This window comes from Larus michahellis, chromosome 5, assembly GCF_964199755.1.
Source record: "Larus michahellis chromosome 5, bLarMic1.1, whole genome shotgun sequence".
Lineage (NCBI taxonomy): Eukaryota > Metazoa > Chordata > Aves > Charadriiformes > Laridae > Larus > Larus michahellis.
In genome coordinates this window covers 14,081,056-14,102,015 of record NC_133900.1, presented here as the reverse complement: position 1 = coordinate 14,102,015, position 20,960 = coordinate 14,081,056, and the positions used below count along the sequence as shown (strand labels likewise).

At 55.5% G+C, this 20,960-nt stretch overlaps 1 protein-coding gene across 1 annotated transcript; it reads left to right on the top strand.

The window, feature by feature from the left end:
* The first annotated feature begins 6,082 nt into the window (after positions 1-6,082).
* POU4F2 (POU class 4 homeobox 2) lies at positions 6,083-11,014 on the top strand. Its single transcript, XM_074588493.1, has 2 exons — positions 6,083-9,283; positions 9,745-11,014. Exons 1-2 carry the CDS (start codon positions 8,966-8,968, stop codon positions 10,684-10,686), a joined length of 1,260 nt encoding a protein of 419 aa, XP_074444594.1. The 5' UTR covers positions 6,083-8,965; the 3' UTR covers positions 10,687-11,014.
* The last annotated feature ends 9,946 nt before the right edge of the window (positions 11,015-20,960 follow it).

The window sequence follows — 20,960 nt, the reverse complement described above, 5'->3', positions numbered from 1 at the left end:
TGCCTCCTTCCCCTCCCCAGCCCGCGCTCACCCAGCCCACAGGGCACAGGCTCCCGCTCACAGCTGGAGCACCATTTTGAATCAAATAAAACAGAACCCTTTTCATCACCTTCTTCCCCTCACTTGCCTGCAAGAAGATGTTCCTCCTACCCACCTGGTTTGGTTTGTGGGTTTTCCCCCCCGCCCTACATTTTAGTATCTAAAGCACCTGGGCCTCGCTAACTGATGAACTTAAGTTGCTTTGGCTTCCAAGCATGTAACCCCTATGTGTCAGGTTCTTCAGCTTTTTCTGGCCCTTCGGTTCATTTTTAAGTATTCTTAGCAATTGATGAGTACAGATTGAACCATCCTCTTTTTAGATTGACGCGTTTCCTGCCTTTGGGGCATTTATTTTTTTTTTAATAAAATAACATGCCCATTATTACACACAAAACACAATATAGCACGCTGCAGCATACTATGACATGCCACGAGATGTCATACTGGGGACACAGAAGGACACCGGTGTAACAGAGAGACAAAGTAAGAATTCAACCACGTTTCATTCCAAGACGTACCTCTTAAAAGATCCTCGCAGTGGGTGGGTTGCAGAGCTCCGCTGGGAATCACAAACCCTGCTTTTGGCTCCGGTTGAGAGGAGAGAGGAATTTTCCTGATTCCCTGGAAACCGGCAGCAGGGAGACACCTGGCCCGGGACACCCCTGTCCTGCCTCCCGGGGTCATCCCTCCCGGAGCAACTTTCGGTGGCTCCGGAGGGTCTGACCCCAGTTTTACCTACGGAAAGACGGACAAGCTCCGTCTGCCGCCAGCCCCCGCCGCCCTAAAGCGTCAACCGGGGCCGCTGGGGACGGAGGAAGAGGGTGGAAGATGCTGGACCTGAGCCCATCTCCCCGGCGTCAGGGCTGCCCCAGCCAGGGAAAAAAAAAAGAAAAGAAAAAAAAAAAAAAAAGGTGAACATCCCCTCACAGCCCTCTGATGTCCCCCCGGGGTGCCCCGGCTCCATTCATACGGGCGGGGGGGGCAGTAATTCAGCCCCCCGCCCGCGGACAGACGGCCGGCAGGGCGCTCCCCGCTCCATCCCGCCGCCCCGAGCGCCGTCCCACAGCTGGCAGCACTTAAAGCAGACGAGCTTTAACGCCCGTAAAAGCTTTGTCAGATCCAACCCCCTCCTTTGAAAATACCCACGAGCATTATTAAAAACGATAGCAAGCTCAAAAAAAAAAAAAAAAAAAAAATTCCCCCAATAAAAACAACAACAAAACCACACAAAATTCCCCCCCCCACACACACACACCATTTGGCCTGCTTCGGGCTACGGTGTACAGCGGGAACATTTCCAGAGGCAGGTGAGCGTGCTGGGAGCCCAAGTCTCTGGGAACGACAGGGATACTGGGACCTGTTAGAAAACGTTGCCTCAATTTCACTGGTGGGCAGCAACAAATTCCCCTACTCCAAGGAATTGTGCTGGCCTAAACAAGAAGAATAAAACGCATTTTACTCAAATAAGTTCACTATGCCAGGGTACCTACCAGGCAACATAACTGCAAAGGGGTTAACAAGTAAAAATATAATTTGTTGCTACATTTACTATATCCGCATAGCAACAAACACACATGCAGACATATGCGGCTTGATGATGATATTTGAAAGTGTTAAAGTTGAGTTGTCCCAGGTCTCCGCCATCGAAACAAACCGTAAAGCAGTTAAGCACAAGTTTAATTCACCCCAATTCGGCAAAATATTTAAAGTGGGCTGTGTGGGTGAGAGTTCTTCTGAGTAAATGCCTCTACAGAAGTTTGTGTTACAGGCTATAAATTGAGTTGTGTGCCTTTTAGACTCTGTATTGGGTTGGTTATATATGTCAGTCAATTACTAATCTCCTGCACTTTTTTTTTTTCCTGGGTAGCATTTCTTCTGCATTTTTTCTTTATCTTCATAGTCCCCTTTTCTGATCTGTCCTTTTTTCCATATGTATATTTGCAGTTCTTAACACAGAACTATTTCATCAGGTTTGATGTGACGGGCAAAACTCCCATTGATCGACTTGATTGCCTTTGGTAAGAGTTTTCACTGGAATTCGATTGCCGTCTCAGGACTGCGAGAGATACGTGATAACATAGTCCTAACAGGCTGCTTCCAATAGGAAATGTTGATGTGAGCTGCAGAGGCATTTCACAATTTGATTTCATTATATTAACAGCCTTCAGAACGTACAATATTTCATTTATAAAAAGGGATAGGAGAACACAGGCAGATACCTGCCCATGCTCTGCGTGTGAGGGGAAGGGCTTTGATGTGTGCCCAGAGGTTGTAGGAAAGGTGGAATGCATTCCTACTGAATTTTAACCAAAAAAAAAAAAAAAAAAAAAAAAAGGGAAAAAAAAAACCCCACTTGAGGATTTGTGATTAGCTTTGAATAAAACGTAGACAGGCGTCTATGTCCACATACAAGGTGGACATATATATACACCTTCTCTTTGGAGAATTAAAGCCTGGTTTTCAAGGAGGATGAGCCTGTAGACTAGGTCTGAGCTCAGCCTGCCTGGTTCTGCAGGGACGGATCCTTCAGCACATATCTAATACTTCTGGGCAGATGCTGGTCCTAGTGGGCCTTCCTCACCAGCCAGGGCCGAGTCCCGTCACGCTCTGATTGCGTGGACACTGAATCAAAGAGAGAAAACAGAATAATTCACAGACTTTTTCCCCTACCCATTCACGAAGCAGGGTGAGTCTGTGCAAGACCTCACCAAAACTACGGAGGCTGTGGAAAGCACAGAACACACCACGGCGCACACCAAATACCACAGCGGCACATTATACACCTCTCACGTGGGGCCACGGGACTCTGTCTACCTAAATAAGTATTTTAGCACCAAGGGTCCAAGGGCCGACCCAGTGACACAAGTGTTAAACCATTTGTAAAATTGCATCTATCCATTGGTGGCAGCCTTCTCAGAAACATGAGGTTTTCATCACCTTATCACCTGTCATAGTTTTTGGGGACATATAAAGAGATCAGCCAACACCTCACATGGTGGAAGGGGGAGAAAAGGAACTCAGATTTACCTTGAAAAGACTGCAGAAGAAGATGGGGGACACTGAAAATTTGGAAAGGCTAAGAGCTCTGAGCTGAGAACGTGCCCATGTTGACAAGCAAATGGAAAAATCAAAGTGTTTTCCCTGAGTTAGTGCGAGTCCTGAAAGAGAGCTGACATGCGAGCACTGTCTTTTGTCACACCAAGTGCCTGCCACCAGCCTCCGGGCACCGGGCTGGGCTCTGCCGCAGCGACGTGCTAAACACACGCGTTCTCATCGCTCTGTTTAAATGGCGTACGGAGGTAGCGAGGAATTTTGCACTTAATTAGGGGATGTGTTTGGAATATGATTTGTGATAATACAGCTATAACAAGGGAAATTAATGAAAATAATTAATGGAGGATAATCTAAGATACCAGGGTTTTGTCTAAATCAACAAGAAGAGTCCCAAGGACAACCACAGTGTGATTTATAGGATTATTTTTTTTAATGATCCATGAGATCTTAATGTTTTCAGTGCAAGAAGCGGTTGGGGAAGTGGTTAGGAAGGGATCACACCTGTGAGGCTATTTGTAAGATAGGCTCCTGTGAGAGTTAAATCTGAATTTCATATCTGCTTTGTATTGTCCGATATTTCTCTTCCTGTAGAAGCCACTTTATGTCTGTGAATTTTGCTCTTTACAATTTTATCTTTACCTGTAAGGAAAAGCAGTGAAGTTTGCCTCATATCCAGCTGCTTTGATTTTACAGTGTTTGGACAGACGGTGTATCTCAGAAAAAAAAAACCCAAATGAACAGAAACACAGGCAAAATCACGGCCTTGCAGGATGCTCAAGACCCTTGAGCTATGAAGCATACAATGGAAACCTGAATTAAAATGGATGCATTAAAAATAACTTTTGTACAGAGCCATGGCGAGCCAAGCAGATGATGTATGGTACTTAAATCAGCTGTCGTTACATAGCACGGCACAGCATAGGACAGGAAAGTCACCGATGCCACTGTTGTCAACCAAGGCTATGGACGGAAAAGGCCTTTCCTGAGTCCTCCAAGGCTGGCAGACCTTCGTGAGAGCCCAAGGTGGCGTGAGGGAGTCCTTGGTCTCCCCTGCCAGAGTGGGCCCACCTCAAACAGCAGCTCCAGCGAGAAGGAGGGATTGAAATCTGTGCCCTACGCCTGCCAAAAAGCCCTGTACAAAGGCAGGACCTGCCCTCCTCTGGCCAGCTTTCACCCTCCCTCCTGGAAAAGTACTTTTTGGATGATGCCCTGGGTACCGTGCGGAACGTGCGACGTACAGGAGCAGAGGAGAGGTGGCATGAGCCGGACGGCTCCTGCTTAGCAGTCTGCTCACATCTTTCTCCCACCAAGAATATTCAGCTTTCTTTGTCTAAAATGTTGAGTGGTTATGAATAGTAAGGATAGACTATCTGTAATTATTTTTAAATTATTAATGGTTTTGTTAGATCCCTTCACTTTTACATTAGGTTTCTGTTAATGTAAGTTAAATCAAAATGTACTTCAGTTTCCAGGCAGCTCCCAAATGTATTTTTCATTCTTTCATAACATTACTTCAACTTCTCGATGAGGTGTCTATGATAAAGTTTGCTCCCGAGCCGGCAGACTCCCAGTCCTAATGAATTCAGCGAAAGGCTTGCCGAGTGGGCTCTCATCAGCCAGGCTAGATGGCAAATGAGGAGGCCATCGCTGCATTGCCAGTTAATATACTACCCCCAGCTAGCAGGTGTCATACCCTATTCATAAGAAAGGACTGCGGAGGCCACGGGGGTATCATCAAAGACAAGGGGAGAGTTTATCAGAATAACCGAGTTACTTTATTGGCACTTTCCATTACGCTTAGGAGACTCGGGTTGTTACGCCAGACACTCCTGATCAGAAAATATCTGCTGAGCGCCTCGCCCAGGGCTCAGCCCTGGCAGGCGGGGAGCAGGGGGTACCGCACGCCGCCCTGCCCGCATCCCTGCCCCAGGAGATGCTCTCAGACCGAGGGAGGGGGCGCTCAGCGCCGGGCCGCCCCGAGGCAGAAAGGCGGTCTTCTCCGGAGACACCCCCCCCGCCTCCTCCCCTCGCCCCTCGGCCAGGCGGGGTCCGGGGGGTGCGGGGCTCCCGGGGGTCCGCCGGGACGAACCGGCCGCCGCTCGCCCGCCGGTTGCCCCGCGCCCGCCGAGGGGAGCGGCGTTGGGGAGAGGAGCGTGCGGAGCTAAACGCGGCGCGTTCAACACAAACGGCACGAAAAATGCCGGGATAAATTATGCAGAGGGATTTCTGGATTTCTTTTCAAGTAATTAAGTTTCGATTTCTTGCATTTATTTTAGTGCCAGGAAGCACGAGGCGCCACGGACGGCAAAAGTCTTCATTGATCGTTCCGGGCTCTAAGTTTGACTTCGTGACTTGACTCGGCTGGCGGCGGCGGCGGCGGCAGGCGAGGGGCCGGGGGGTTCCGGCGGAGCCGTCCCGCCCCGAAGGGTGCATCCAACACCCCCCTTCGCCCGCCCGGTGCCTGCCCAACACCACGCACCGGCCCCGAAACCAGGTCTGGGGGGAGCAGGAGCCGGTGCAGGCAGTGATGCCGGGGGGGCCGGGGGCTAGCGAGGGTGCTGGGGGTACGGAGGCACGGCCGGCGGGGGGTGGTGCGGAGTTGCCTCGACGGGGCGTCCCGGCCCGGGGGCTGCCCGGGCTACACGGGTTGCGGATGTCCGGACCCGCGGTGCCCCCGCGGCGGCGGGGCCAGGTCGCCCCCCGCTCCCGGAGCCCCGGAGGAGCGGCGCGGGGACCGGGGGGCGGTGTGGGGGGCACCGGGGCCGCCCCTAGGGCAGAGCCGGGTCCGGCGTTGTCCTGCGCTCAAAACAAAGGTAGAGTTTGCTCAAAGTGTAGCCCGCATCTTAATGGATTAAAAATTCATAGGGCGCATTAGGTTCGGTAAAATATGAATGCGCGGCTTTAAATTTTAATCGTAAATCAGAACGCGGATACATGAGAGGCGACAGTGATTTCTCCCCAGATGTCTGCGTGGGTCAGGGTGTGGGCGTGGGCGTGGGTAAGCGGGGATGGCGGGGGGGGGCGGCGGGGGGCTTTCCTTTTATTTAGGCGGCCCGCTGGTGCGCAGAGCCGGCTGCAGGGCCCGCGGCCCCGCAGGGCCGGCGAGCTGCCGGGGGGGCGGGCAGCGGGGGCCTCCGCGCCTGCTGCGGCTCCCCGCGGCGTCCCTCACGACATCGGGCGGGGGGGTAACGCGAGCTGGGCTCCATAATAAGAAAAAAAAAAAAAAAAAAGGCAAACAAAAAAAATAACCCGCAAAAAAAAAGGAGGGGGGGAAGGGAATGTCATCGTGTGCCGGGCGGCGGTGCCGCGGGCAGGAGCTGCCGGCAGCGGGGTCCAGCAGCAGCGCGGAGCGGCAGCGCGGACAGCCCCCGGCGGGGGCGGCCTCCGCGGGGACCCCCGGGGCCAGCCCCGGGCCCGGCACCGAGGAAAGTTTGCCCAGGTGCTCCGCACCCCCCGCACCCCCGCGGCGGCCGTTCGGAGCGGCGATGAGCGCTCAGCGTTTTGGAGATCGGTTGTCAGTTGCTATTAAAATCAAGATTAATTCATATTAACGATATGCATTCTCAATTCTCCCGTGTGACAGCATACATTAGAACAACTATTGCGAGTAATTAAACTCAGTGCGGGAGGGGTTAAATGTATAGCGTGGAGAGGTGTTTTGTTTTTTTTTTTTTTTTCTCCTCGCCCTTCTCTCCGCCAAAGTTCAGCCGGGGAGGCGGGCGGGCAAAGCCCCTTCCACGGCTCGGCGGACGCGGCAGGCTGCCTCTGCCCTCGGACTTCCCAGCGCCAACGAGGTATTTTCCTCTTTTTTTTTTTTTTTAATTTTTTTTTTTTTTTTCCCCAGAAAGTGGGAGATTTCCCTCACTCGCCCGCACACCTCCCGGCACGCCCGCGCTGTTGAAGCGCGGAGGGCGGCGGTGGCGGCGGCTGTCGGGGAGGCGGGAGCGGCCGGGAGCGCTGCGGGGAGCCCGGAGGAGGGAGGCGGAGGGACCGACATCCGCCTCCCGGCCCGCCGCTGCCTCCCCGACACGGGCGGGCCGCGCCACGCGTGGGCTCTGCCCGGGACTTACCGCAAACACGCAAAAAAATATAAAAAAATATTATCGATGGCTTTTTCTTGGGCGTTGGAGATGCTCGGTGCTTTAGACTAATTAGACAAGCCAAAAGCCTTTTGAAGATTAAGCAAATTGGACAACCCTTGTTAATTAGAACATAATTTAAAGTTTGAAATTATATCACTCACGAAGTAGCCTAATTAGTATGACGATATGTTAATAGCCTACTGAGACACGAAGCGCGGAGGTTTGGCATGAACTCCTTAAAGGCTTGCAAGAAAATCCTCTTTCCTATGTTGTCATTAATAAAAGATTTCTATAGACTTCAGCCTTTCAACGGTGACATACAATTTATAGTACACACAATGCATTAGCCCATAGTGCTGCTCAATTTTTTTACTATTATGAAAACTAATAAATTCGTCAAGCTGAATTAAGCATACAAATCAGATGAGGCATAACAGATTACATATTGAAGCGCTGTGTCTCCCGAGCCTAAATGAAATTTCAATCTAATAATTCCTTCCTGGCCCGGCCATAATTTGTTTAGAGATGTTGTTCTACTTCTTTCCAAGCGCTATTCGCACCATAATTAAATGATACTCAAGCTTTTAACTTTGATTTATTTCATTTCTCCGAGCTGGCGACAGTGAGAGCTGATACAATGTAATTTTTTTTTTTTATTTCCCTTAAAATTACCAAGTCTGCTGTTTAGGTGAGAAATTAAACACCTAAGCATTTATTTTAACCTTCCTGCTGCAAAGTGAAATTCATGGAAATAAACCCGGCCACCTTCAGAAAAACTGACTTTCCCCGATTTCTTTTCTCTCTCTTTTTTTTTTTTTTTTTTTCCTTTTCTTCTTTTTCGAAAAGAGAGGCAGGTGGAAGTTGGCGGGACAGCGGTGCGCTTTTGCAGGAGGATCCCTCCGGCTCCCCGCCGACGGGGGACAGACCCGGGGTGGGGGGGGGGGGGACAGGCCCCGGCCTCCGCTCCCTGCAATGCCCTGCGCGGCCCCCCCGCCGGAGCGGCGAGCGGTGCCAGGGCAGCGCCCGGGACACTCTGGCTGTGGGCTCTTTGTAAGCCCGGACGGGACTTCTCTCTTCTTTCCTTTATTTTATTTAATTTTTTTAATTTTTTTTTTTTTTAATGGAGAGTAGATTTGGGGCGGCGGGGGGGTCGCTTCCCCCCACCTTTTTTTATTATTATTTTTTGGCTTTTTTTGGCTTTTTCCCTCCCCTTTCCGAGAGGCGGCGGGGCGCGGCGGTGAGAGTGGGAGCACGCGTGGGCGTGGGCGCGGGGGCGGCGGGGGGCGGGCAGGGAGCGGCGGAGGAGGGGGGCCGGGGCCGAGGAGGCAGGCGCGGAGGGCCCTTCCCGAGGAGTTGGGCTGTAGTGACAGGCGAGAGGGGAGGGGAGGGAGGGGAGAGAGTAAAACCCACCGGCGCGGCGGCGGGGAGGGCACTTCGCGAGAGGCGAGGGCCGGCGCCGGAGCGGAGGCGGCGGCGGCGGACGGCGGCGAGCGCCCGGGCGGGCGGGCGGGCGGGCGGGAGGCAGCCCAGCCCGCGCATCCCCGGCTCGCCGGAGCCGCCTCTCCCGGCCGCGTCCTCCCCGGCGGGGCTCGGGCAGCCGGCTGGGGGGCGAGTGGGATTTTTTTTTTTTTTTTTAAATTTTTTCAAATTTTTTTTTTTTTTAATTTTTATTTTTCGGGGGGTGGGGGCGCGGGGGTGGGGGGCCGGGGCTCCTGTGGCTTTTCCGGGGGGTCCGGGCCCCCGGCCCCGCGCCTCTGCCCTCCTCCGGCGGCGCGGCGGCGGCGAGCACCATGATGATGTCCCTGAGCAGCAAGCAGCCCTTCGGCCTCCCCCACGGCGGCGGCGGCGGCGGCGGCCTCCACGAAACCAAGTACTCGGCCCTGCACACCGCCTCGCCCTGCCCCTCCGCCGCCGCCCCCGCCGCCAGCTCCCCCAGCAGCACCGGCACCGGCGGCTCCGCCGGACGCGGCTCCGGCTCCGGCCCCGGCTCCGGCTCCGGCTCCGGTCCCGGCAGCGGCGGCTCCGGCTCCGGCTCGGGCTCCGGCCCCGGCGGCGGCGGCGGCGGCGGCGCGGAGGCGATGCGGAGGGCCTGCCTGCCCGCCCCTCCGGTAGGTGCCCGCCGCCCGCCGCCCCGCTTTAAGGGGAGCCCCTCGGCGGCCCCCCGGATCCGCCTGATGATTTTTTCATGGCCGCGCAGCAAATCACCCGGCGCCGCCGGGCGCTCGCCCAACTTATGCATGCGGCGGCTCTTGCCGCCCGTATTAATTTTTATGACCTGGGATGCTGCGTGCGGCTGGTGCGTGTGTCCGTCCGTCCCTCCGTCCGTCCGCCCGCCCGCCCGCCGCCGGCTGCCTCTGTGCGAGCGGCTGCGCGCCGCGCCCGCTCCCTCGCCCCGCTCGCTCCCTCTTCTCCTCTTCCCCCCCCCTCCCCGATCCCCCCCCCTCTCCTCCTCCTCCTTCTCCAGGATTTCTCTTTTAACATGCTGGGAAGGTTTTAGTGGCACGGCGGAGTGCGCGGGGAGGCGAATTCCCTGCTGAGCGTTATGTGTGCCTTCTATTTGCAATTGCAGAGCAATATATTCGGCGGTCTGGACGAGAGCCTGCTGGCCCGCGCCGAAGCCCTGGCAGCGGTGGACATCGTCTCCCCGAGCAAGAGCCACCACCACCACCCGCCGCACCACAGCCCCTTCAAGCCGGACGCCACCTACCACACCATGAACACCATCCCCTGCACCTCGGCCGCCTCCTCCTCCTCGGTGCCCATCTCCCACCCGTCCGCCCTGTCGGGCACCCACCACCACCACCACCATCACCACCACCACCACCACCAGCCCCACCAGGCGCTGGAGGGGGAACTCTTGGAGCACCTGACGCCGGGGCTGGCGCTGGGGGCCATGGCCGCCCCCGACGGCGCCGTGGTCTCCACGCCGGGCCACGCTCCCCACATGGCCGGCATGAACGCCATGCACCCGGCGGCGCTGGGCATGGCCCACGCCCACGGGCTACCGGCCCACATGGGCTGCATGAGCGACGTGGACGCCGACCCCCGCGACTTGGAGGCCTTCGCCGAGCGCTTCAAGCAGCGCCGCATCAAGCTGGGGGTGACCCAGGCCGACGTGGGCTCGGCGCTGGCCAACCTGAAGATCCCCGGGGTGGGCTCCCTCAGCCAGAGCACCATCTGCCGCTTCGAGTCCCTCACCCTCTCCCACAACAACATGATCGCCCTCAAGCCCATCCTGCAGGCCTGGCTGGAGGAGGCCGAGAAGTCCCACCGCGAGAAGCTGGCCAAGCCCGAGCTCTTCAGCGGCGCGGAGAAGAAGCGCAAGCGGACCTCCATCGCCGCCCCCGAGAAGCGCTCGCTGGAGGCCTACTTCGCCCTCCAGCCCCGGCCCTCCTCCGAGAAGATCGCCGCCATCGCCGAGAAGCTGGACCTCAAGAAGAACGTGGTCCGCGTCTGGTTCTGCAACCAGCGCCAGAAGCAGAAGCGCATGAAGTACTCGGCCGGCATCTGAGCCGGCAGCGGCGGAGAGAACCCACGGCATCACCATCGTAAAAAAAAAAAAAAAAAAAAAAAAAAAAAAATTAAATAAACGACGACAACAATTAAAAAAAAAAAAGCGGAAAGGGAGAAAAAAAACCCAAACAAACAAAAAAAACCCACTCCCACCGCCCCCAGCCCGCCCCACCGCCCGCCCCGCGCCCAACTTTCGGGGGAAACTTCCCCGCGGAGCCGCCCGGACCCGCCCCGGCAAGTACCGCTGGTTTTTATTCTTAACAGACCTGGCCCGGGTGCAAGCTGCCTCGCCGTGGCACCCAGCGCCGCCGCCGTGGCGTGGGGTTGTTGTGGTTTTTGTTTTTTTTTTTTTTCTCGGGACCCAAACTTGAATCTAGAGTTGAGGCTCTGCGCCGCGAGAGACGTCTCAAAAGTATTTTGATTTAAATAATAATAATAATAATAATGATTTAAAAAAAAAAAAAAACAGATGGCAGGCTTTTCTGCATTTACACTGCGTATTATAAATATATAAATATATATATATTTTTACTGTGGTTATTATCCTTTTCCTTCTCTGAAGTTATAACGCTTAGGGAAAGAGCTGATCCTGCTGTGTTCACTGGTCTTCAAAAGCTATTATTAGATTACTGCCAAACAACCCCTTGTAAATTATTAATTTATCTCTCTAGCAACTTCATTTTGTGCTCATTCTAATTAATTACACCTCTTTAATCTAAGTCTTGATAAAAGTGAAAAAAAAAAAAGGATAGTGAGAATCAAATATTTTGTGTTGGTAGGATTTATGAACGTGAGCTTTTCTCTTCTTCTTCTTCTTCTGAACGTCCCTTTTGGCCATCTGTAAATTGTCACCTGAACCTAAGGTATTTCTCTGGCGAGTATTCTTATTCGTACGGCGTCGGCACCCTATAGTAGTTGTCCTACATTATTTGTGTAGCCTGATTCACTGTCCGAGGAATTTGTTTACGGCGTTACATATTTAATGGGGATTCCCATATTGTCCCCACCACACGCTGCTCCCGAAGCGAGAAAGGACGTGGCCGCGTAGGTGACAGCGTGGGGCGGGGGGGGGGGGGGGGGGGGGGGAGATGGTTGGTGGTGGTGGGGGGTGTTGTCGCTTCGGGTTTCTTGCCAGCACAATATCCGTCTTTCTCGATTTCAAAGCTGTATCGCGACGGTGTTCGGACCGGCTCGGTTATCTATCTATCTATCTATCTATCTATCTATCTATCTATCTATCTATCTATCTATCTATCTATCTATCTATCCGATTGCTTATTTATTTATTTATTTATTTATTTGGTCGGTCGGTTATTTATTACCTTTAATTGCGATACTTTTCCACGGAGGGAAGTCCCTTTTGGAGGTCTGTTTGTAGAAAAGCCAAATTCCAATTTTGTAGGAAAGGGAGCGAGCGAGCGAGGCTGCACTGCTTGTAAATTCACTAATGGTTTCGTACATTTCTTTTTTCTTTTTTTTTTTTTTTTTTTTTTGTTGGGAACAACAACAATAAAAGGAGGGTACTCGGTTGGGTACCTGTACCTGTATGGATTGTAAATATTTCATTGGCGTTGACGCACATATAGATATATTCTTACAGATTCCGCTGTATCGCTGTTCTATCCGAGACTGTTTGAAGTCTTTAAGTTCTGTACATCACTCGATTTCGTTGGTTGTTTTTTTTTTTTTTTTTTTGTTGGCTTTTAATTTTGGGTTTGGGGTGGTTTTTTTCTGTTTTTGGTTAATAGGAGGTTTACTTATTCTAGTAATGTACTAAGTTATTTTTAAATGTTGTTAAACCGTCTTTCATTAAAAAAAAAAAAAGGAAAAAAAAAAAAGGATTTTAACGTTTTATTGGCGAAGCGCGTTTACTGCTTCTTGGTATTTTTTTCCACGCCGGTTTTGCACCCCCTTTGCCCGCCCGCAGCGGCGACTCCGAGCGGAGGGGGGGGGTCCCGGCTGCGGGGGGATCCCCGCAGCCGGGACCCCCCCCCCTCCGCTCGGAGCCGCCGCTGCGGACGGCAGTACCGCGGACACCACACGCGCAAAAAAATACCCCCCCCCCCAGAAAAAAAAACCAACCCAAAACAAAACAAAAAAAGGGAAGAAAAAAGTAATATCCCCGCTCACAAAAGCCGGGGAAACCCGACGGCGGCGGGCGGGGAGGTTGGCGGGGGGGGAGGGAAGGAGATCATACACGAACCGCTATTAAATATTCATATTTCCGCCAAGCCACCAGCTTCAGCTGCATCTTCAAAGCCGCCCGGGCGCTCCGAGGGTGCTCCGCGGGCGCGGAGGGGCGCGGAACCAGCGCCTCCTTTACCCCCCCCGGCCCTGCCGCGCTTGTTGCTGCCGTTTGCCGTCAATTGCTGCCGCCGCGGTACTGTACGGTTCCGCGGGCGCGCAGGGGCTTCCGCGGGCGCGCAGGGCGGCTTCCCGTCTCCTTCCTTCAGCCGCCGCCGGGGCTGCAGGCGCAGGGATGGCTTTTTGGGAAGAGGTGGCGCTGTCCTTGCGCGGAACCTGCGCGCCCCGACGACCGGGCAACCGACGGGGCTCCCTCCCCTCCTCCCCCGACCACCGAGACCTCCCCCCGAGGGGAAATGCCTCCCTGTCGTCCCCCCTACCCCCTCCGTCTAGCGGAGACACCCACCCCCCCCACCGCCCCCCCCCAAAACCGTCAGCAGGCTCAGGCGGCGAAGAACCCCCGAAATGCCGCTTCGCCCTCTTAAATGAGCCATTCACTTAAAGGCTATTACGGGCGAATTAATAAATTACACAGCGAATTATTAAATCCAGATAATTACAAGGAATAAGTAAGTAATCATTAGTTATCTCAGCTAATTACTGTGGGTCAGAGCGAGCGAGAATGTGAAATCCTCCTCGGGAATTGAAATTAACTTTGCACAGTGAGTCTCTCTGCTTGACATCCCCAGTCTGTAGGCACATGGCAGCTCCCCTGTGAGCTCGGCTCTCTATTTAACTTGGAGAGAATGGAAATAAAATTAAGTGGCGATGTGATAATAGGAAGCTGCTTAGAAAGCAAACGCGGCGGGTTTTATTTTTCACCTTTTACCGCCTGCAGATAGGCTGCTCTCCAGCCTCCCAAATTAAAAATCCGGGGCAATTAGTCGGCTTCTCCCCGTCCCTGCCTGTCCCGCACGTGCAGATTAACAAACGAAAAGGCACGAAAGAGCTGGGGGGGGGGGGGGGGGGAGGGGGGGCAGAGGCTCCTGGGCTCCGGGGGACGCGGGGCGGGCACTGGCCACCCCTCTGCTGCCGCTCGCCACCGCCGCCCGGGCCGGCAAGGGCTGAGCCACCGGCGCGCTTTGTTTTGGGAGACAATAAGCTGCCGAGCCCTAATGAGGGTCCCTGTCTCTGCCGTTGATCTTTCGCCAGATCTCTCCAAGAGCAAATGTGTGTGTCCGTCCGTCCGCCCCCCCCTGCTGCCAAACACCCATCTCTAACACCACTTCCCGGCTTTCCTTCACGTGCATCTTTTGCAAACAGCGGATCTATAGGTGGAGATGTATAGATGGAGATGTACAGATGGAGATGTATAGGTGGAGACGCTCACGCTGCCCTCGCCGGGCTCTGCCCGCATTAAAACAACAACAACAACAACCACCACCACCACCAACTGCTGTGCGCGCACGGCGAGGAAAAAGATCTAGGCTTCTTTGCCTTTATCAATTGCAATTAGGTGGACAGTCTTCCCCCTCTTCCCTTGCTCCAGTCTGGGATGATAATTAAAATTTAATGAAGCCTGGGAGTAGCAGAGCTCTGTCTGGGGACTGTGGAATAGAATATTTTAACTGTACATTTACACCAAGTGTCTGGCTTCAAAGACGTGACTGCTTTTAATCTCGAATTAGAAAACCACAGACCTGAAATTAAATATTAGCCACCCTCGGCTCCCCTTCCTTCCCGCCACACTGTCACGCCTGTGTTTGCCTGCCTGCCCCACGACACGCACACACCCACGTCTCGGGTCTCCAATTACACTCGCGTTAATAATAGATGGCTTTGAGAGGGTGCGGATTTTTCCCTTTCCACACACACCCCCCCCATTTTTTTTTTAAATAGGGTTAATGCAATATTAATTGCTCGTAGCTGCTATAAGAACGCGCCGCGTTTTTCCAGGAACAAATCGATGGATCGGGGCAGCGAGCGCGGAGGAGGAGGCGCAGCCCCGGGGCCGCCCGGGTGAGTACGGCCCCTCCGCGCAACTCCCGCGCCCCGCCGGGGCCCGGCCCGCGCGTCGCTGCACGGGGAAAGATGGGGGGGGAATCGCCGTTTTTTCTCCCCAGATCCCCTCCCGGCGGGGGGGCTGATGGTCCAGGGCGGGAGGGGGGAAGCCCGGCCCCCCACCGGCGGGTCCCCCCTTATGGCGGCGGGGGCAGACCCCAGCAGCCGGTTGGTTTGTGGTCCCGGCGCGGTAACCGGGGGGGGTGGGGAGGTGGTGGTGGTGAGGGTAGGGGGAAGTCACACAACACTCTCCTCCCTCCCCTCTTTATTGCTGTTGTTGTTTTGGCAGGTGAGACCCCCGGGGCCCTCCCGGAGGGGGGATCCCGGAGCCCGGGAGGGGGACCTGCCCCGCGGCTGCGGCTCGGCGCGCCCCGCAAAGGTAAATACCGGTTTTTGGAGGGAGGAGGAGAGGACACCCCGCAAGTCAGCGGGGCGGGGAGGGACAAAAAAATAATGCCAAGCCACCAGCCAAAAAATCCCCAAGAAAACTCCGCGGGTTCCCACAGGCAGCCGGGACCCTCTTCCCGCGGCGGGGGGGTTGCTGACCTGCCCACAGGGATCCTCCGGGCCAGAGGCGCCCCGCAGCCGCGGTGCGGGGGCGGCTCACGCCTTCCCTCTCCCGGGGCCGGGCCCTCAGCTGGCACTTGGTGCCAAAAAAAAAAAAAAATCAAAAGCAAGAAAAAAAAAGAAAATCAAACCAAAAAACCCCAAACCGAAAACCTGCTCCCAAACTCAACACAACCCCCAAACCAAAACAACGGAGGAAGGAAAAAGGCGCTCGCAGGAGCGCCGGGCGGCAGCTGGGACAGCCCCGGGAGCGTCTGGGGGTGTGTGTGGTGTGTGTGGGGGGTGTGTGTGTGTAGGACTCGGCTTCGCAGCTGGGCCCCCGCCTCAGCCCTGCCCCAGCCTTTCCGCGTCCGCGGAGCCCGCTGGGCCGCCCCCTCCCCTCCGCAACCAGCCCTGGAGCGGGACGAGCCTTCGGCCTCCTCCTCCCCCCCCCCAGCACACCCGCTTGGGCGCCGGTGCCTCTGTACGCGGGCCCGAGGAGGGGGGCAGAAGCAGCCGGGGCGGTCCGCGCAGCCCCGCGGTGTTTCCGCGGCGGGCGGGGCCGGGAGCTGCGCGCCCCGTCCGGCTGCGGCAGCGCTCAGCAGCGCGGCGGGGCTGGGCTCGCCTCGCCTCCCCGTTTATACAGAACAGGATCATTTACATAAAGTCCTTAAGGCAAATAACTGTTGGGGCTCTAATTTATATCTGATCGAAAATTAGCCGTCATTATGCGCTCCATTAGCAGCGTCTTTAATGTGCTTCTAAGCACCATTTGTCAAGCGGCTTGTTAATATCCTTCAAGTCTTTAAAGTTGAGAGCTCATTAAAGAGTGCGCTCTGTTATTGATGTAATTTAGATGAGTTTGGAAGAGCAAGTGCGCGGCGGACAACCTGGAGGAGCGGGGAGAGGCTGGGGCTCCCCCCGGGGCTGTGGCAGCGGCACCCCGCCGCCACGGCCCCTCACCGTGGCGCCGGGCCCTGGCCGGGGGCGGCCCGGGGCTCGCCTCCCTGCTCGGGCTGGGGCGCGGGGGATCCCCCGGCAGCGGGGAGGGGGGGAAAGGGGGGAACCTCTTTTGGCTGAGGCGGAGTAAACCCGCTTTAATGATGTGCAGCCGCGATTCCGGCGTCTCTTCCCCCGCTCCATCGGAAGAGCATAAAGGCCAATAAATTACCTCCGCTGCTTATCTGAAAATCCATCTATTCTGTCGTTGTTTTTTTTTTTTTTTTTTTTTTTTTTCTTTTTTTCCCCTCCGCTGGCGCAGATCGCGTTGGTGAAACCCGATGAAGCCGCCCCATGAGGGCGGGCTGCCGGGGACCCTCCGCCGAATCCCCCCCCCCGGAGCTCTCCCGGTCCTGCGCGCCGGAGGGTCCCGGCTGCCTCCGGAGCCCTCCTTCTCCTCCTCCTCCTCCCCCCATCCCTGCCCGAAATCCTGCCGAAAACCGGGCGGGGAGGGGGAAGTCCCGGCTGAGCTGTGCGTGCGTCCCCCCTCCCTCCCCCGGGCGGTGCGGAGCGCGGCGGGGTCTTTGCGGGGAGGGTCCTCCCCTGCGCCGCCGTCCCCGGGCTTCCCCCGGGCGAAAGCAATAAAGCGGGTAATTAGACTGCTAAAGACGGATGTAAATAACGGGGAGGAGGCGGCGGTGACAGCCAGGCGGCGGGGCCGGCGCCCCCCCCCCCCCCCGGGGGAAAGGACACGCAGCCCCGCAGCGCCCGCCCCGAGGCCCCGGCGAGGGACGCCCGCTGCCCCCGCGGCGCTCGGGCTGCGGTGGGGAGGGCGCCGGCAATTCCCCCCTGCAGGAGGGGACTCTCACCAGGCATCGGAAAGGCCCCTCTGCCCCCGGAACCCCCCAGAGGTTCAGGGGCCAGGGCAGAGGGGGCTGCGGGGTGGGGTGGGGGGGTACAGGTATCAGCAGCCTTTCAAACCCCACTGCAGCCCGGCACAGACACCCCCACAGGGGCTCTGACCGGCTTCCACACACAGGCCGGTGTCAAAGGCATATTTACCTCCTCGCACGGTCCCAGGGACACGCTGACACCCGTGGGAACGTTTATCTCCTCTCCAGCCAAGAGCACCATGTGTAAGTGGCCACACGGCTGCATCCAGCCCTCCCCACCTCTTGGGCAACGAGGCCGGGGGGGGCCCTCCATCTGTGCAGGATGGGGTGCATGCAGCCCTGGCCCCCACACGAGAGACGGATGGTACTGAAGAGCTGGACGCGTCGGATTGCAGGGTCATCGCCAGCAATGTGAGCCCCTCCTAGAGCCACCGCCGCTACACTGGTCCCAGATGCTCCCTGGGCAGAGGAAAATACCTTCAGGACGACGAGCGAAAGCATCACCCCGGGTAGGCAAAAACACGAGACACAAAGGGCCACCAGAAGGCCTGAGGGTGACGCATTCAATTGTACTTGCAGAGGTGTTCATAGTTATTGCCACCAGGAACATACAGGAGATGTAGCACAGAGGCTCGTGGCTAGCGTATGTTTTCCTTGTCCGTTTACATGTGGCATTTTGGGGATCGAGTCCTCTCAGGGTGTGTGCGGGCGCACACACGTGGCCTGCTGGGTTTGAGAAGGGCTCATTGCATGGTGGAAAGCCCTTTCTTACCGATCCGCTCACTTGAAACCCTTGTGGCTTCTCCCTTGCAGGTGGCACCACATTATTTTGCAGGGAAAGCTGTGGAAGGGTGGGATAAACTTAACATGGAGAACATACATTTTTTTTGTGGGGGACATTTTACAGGGAGATAGCTTTGTCTGTATTTAACAAAGCCATTAAAAACATTGTGTCAGACGTAGCTGGGCAGGTCAGTCCATGCCAGGCTGGGAGGGAAAGCCATGGAAAAGTCTCGAGTTACGACGACGACAACATTTTATGGTAGCAGCAGTTGCAGCTTTTAAGCAAGTGAAGAGCAGTTCAGTTTCTTGCCCTATTTTGCGGGCAGAAGTGGTGGGTGTGCAGCAGCGAATGAGCCGCGTACAGGTCCCGTGCCACCCATGTAATGGCTGCGACTCTTGTGGGGGGGCTTCTGGCAGCAAGATGCGTGGCAGTGCCCACCGGGCAGCAACACGAAGCCAAAGAAGAATGTGACGAGGTGGGCTTGAGCAAACCTTAGCGTAATAAAGGTCTCCATCCCACAGGTGTACACACACACACTTAAACACAACAGATGCTATGCAAAAAAAGCAGGTGATGTCACATTTTGAAATCGTTCTTACATCCTGAGTTGTAAAATTTCTTTCTTGCTTGCTCTTCATTTTGGAAATTTTAAGGATACATTCTTAAAATGCAGCATCTTTAAAAATGGCTGTGGATGGACACGCCTGGTGCCTTGATACATGACCCTCCCAAGTTTCTTGTACTTAAATACCTTACACGAAGATGCCCACAAACCTTTCCTACTGGCCCTTCCTCACAGGGCATCGTCACGTTTCAGCTTCCATCAACAGGCAGACACGAGGTGGATGGCAGCAGCAGGCTGGGGGTGGTGGTGGGGTGATGTGTCCAGTCCCCATCTCTCTGCCCAGGTTCATCCCTTGGCTGCTCAGGAAAACTGGGGAAACACCTCCCACGGCCGGAGTGGGGTCGCGTTCAGAGAGGGGTGATGGCTGACGCAGCCCAGGCTGTGCGATTGCTGCCCGCCCCGCTGAGGCCACTGTTAGAACCCAGCGCTGGGGTTTGTGGCAACACCGGCGCTACAAGAAGAGTATCATCGTCCTCCCAGTACAGCTGAGGAGGTGAGATCCTGGGAGGCCATCTAGTGCAGCCCCCCCAGAGCCCAGGCTAGCATCGCGGTCAGCACCTCCTGGCTGTGCCTGCACCAGGAGACGAAGCAGGATGGGGCCACCAGCCTGGCCACAGACGGCTCTGGCTCTGCCATGCTGCCCGGAGCCGATAAACACCCTCCTGGGCAATGCTTGCCCATGGGCTGGGGACAGTATCTGCTCCAAACAGGCAGTTCGGTTGTGCCCAGGCAGTTTTGGCGAGGGAGGGGAAGAGAGGAGGGGAATGAGCAGTCAGGCAGCGCCGCTTGGCCCCAGGGCTGGAGGACGGTTCCCAGCTGGTTCTGCAGACTGGCAGGGATGCAGCCACCAGAGACCACCCATCACTTACCCAAAGCTTTTTCTCTTCCATAAAGCCTCTTCCCCGCTGGGGAGGTCGGGCTGTGTTTGGCTTGGATGTGAAAACCAGCGGCTCTCCCCTCAACCTGCTGAGCCGCTTTGTCCCCCGGAATTAGCCAGCGTTACTTTTAACTCATTGAATAGTCTGGACTAGAGCCAGCCAGCCGATGGGCTTTTGCCCAGACGTGGGTTTGCGAGTCAATGGCACCAGGACTCAGTGAGGTCTGGACCTTGCCAAAGATTTTATAGCTTGTGGACCAGCCCCTGGCGCAGCCCTGTGTGCCCTGCGGCCCCCACACGCATGTCCATGAGCGGAGACGGGGCAAGCAGGGTCTGGAGCCCAGTGGCCGCTCTCTTGGGCAGCCCATGAGGATGGTGTACCAGGCAGCCCCGGGAAGATGGGGAGAGGGTTTTGCTTTTTTAGACAGCTGTTAAAATGTTTTCATTTAATCAGCCACGGTACGTACGCCTCAGTTAAACAGCTGGCATCCGAGCTGATACGCAGGGAGGTGTAATTTTGATTCCTACCTTTCTGTTTCAAAGCTGTCTCGTTTTGAGCACTTTGATCCAAAGACTAAACTTATCGTGGCATATTTATGTATATGACATTTTCATTCGCTCCCTTATTTATTTATTTTTGCAAAACACATCACTGACAAGTGCCGAGGCAGCAGTGCTCGGGGAAGGAAAACACGCAGTCCGAACTCCAACGCTTGCGTGTGCTGCGATAGTCCCGTTCCATACGCCTCGCAGGCTCAAATTGCAAGAGCAGTGGCAGTGCATGGAAGAGAGCACGCAGAAAAGGGAAAACCACGCTGGGGGTGAGTGACAGTGTATTTAACACTGTGCCCCAATGGGCTGGCTGGGTTTGGGGGGTTATTTTTTGGTGATTTTTTTCTTTTTTTTTTTCCTAGAGTTTTACAGTTTTTTCTGTGTCTTTATGGCAATTCAGGTATTTAGTGTACTGATCCCCACAGCATCCCCAGGAGGCAGGGACGTGCTGCTACCCCACCTGGCAGCAGAGGAAAACAGAGAAGTTTGGGATGGATGAGGAGCTGCACAAGTCCTAGGAGAGCGCTCAGACCAGGGGACCGACCCAGCCCCATCTGACAGCACCTCCACAAACCCGAACCAGTAGCGTCCTTGAATATCTTCCTCCCAGGACGCTGGGAGTACGATATGCCCAACAAAACACCCATTCACCTCGAAATACAGGAAGAAGTGTTTTTTTTTTTCCCCAGCAGCAGCACAGCGGTCGTTTTTAAAGCTCAGCCTCAGGGGTACCACAGCAGAGTGGCAGTGGAACGGTGAAATTCGACTTCCCTCGGATTCGGGTCTTTTGGTGGGATTCTCTGGTGTCAAA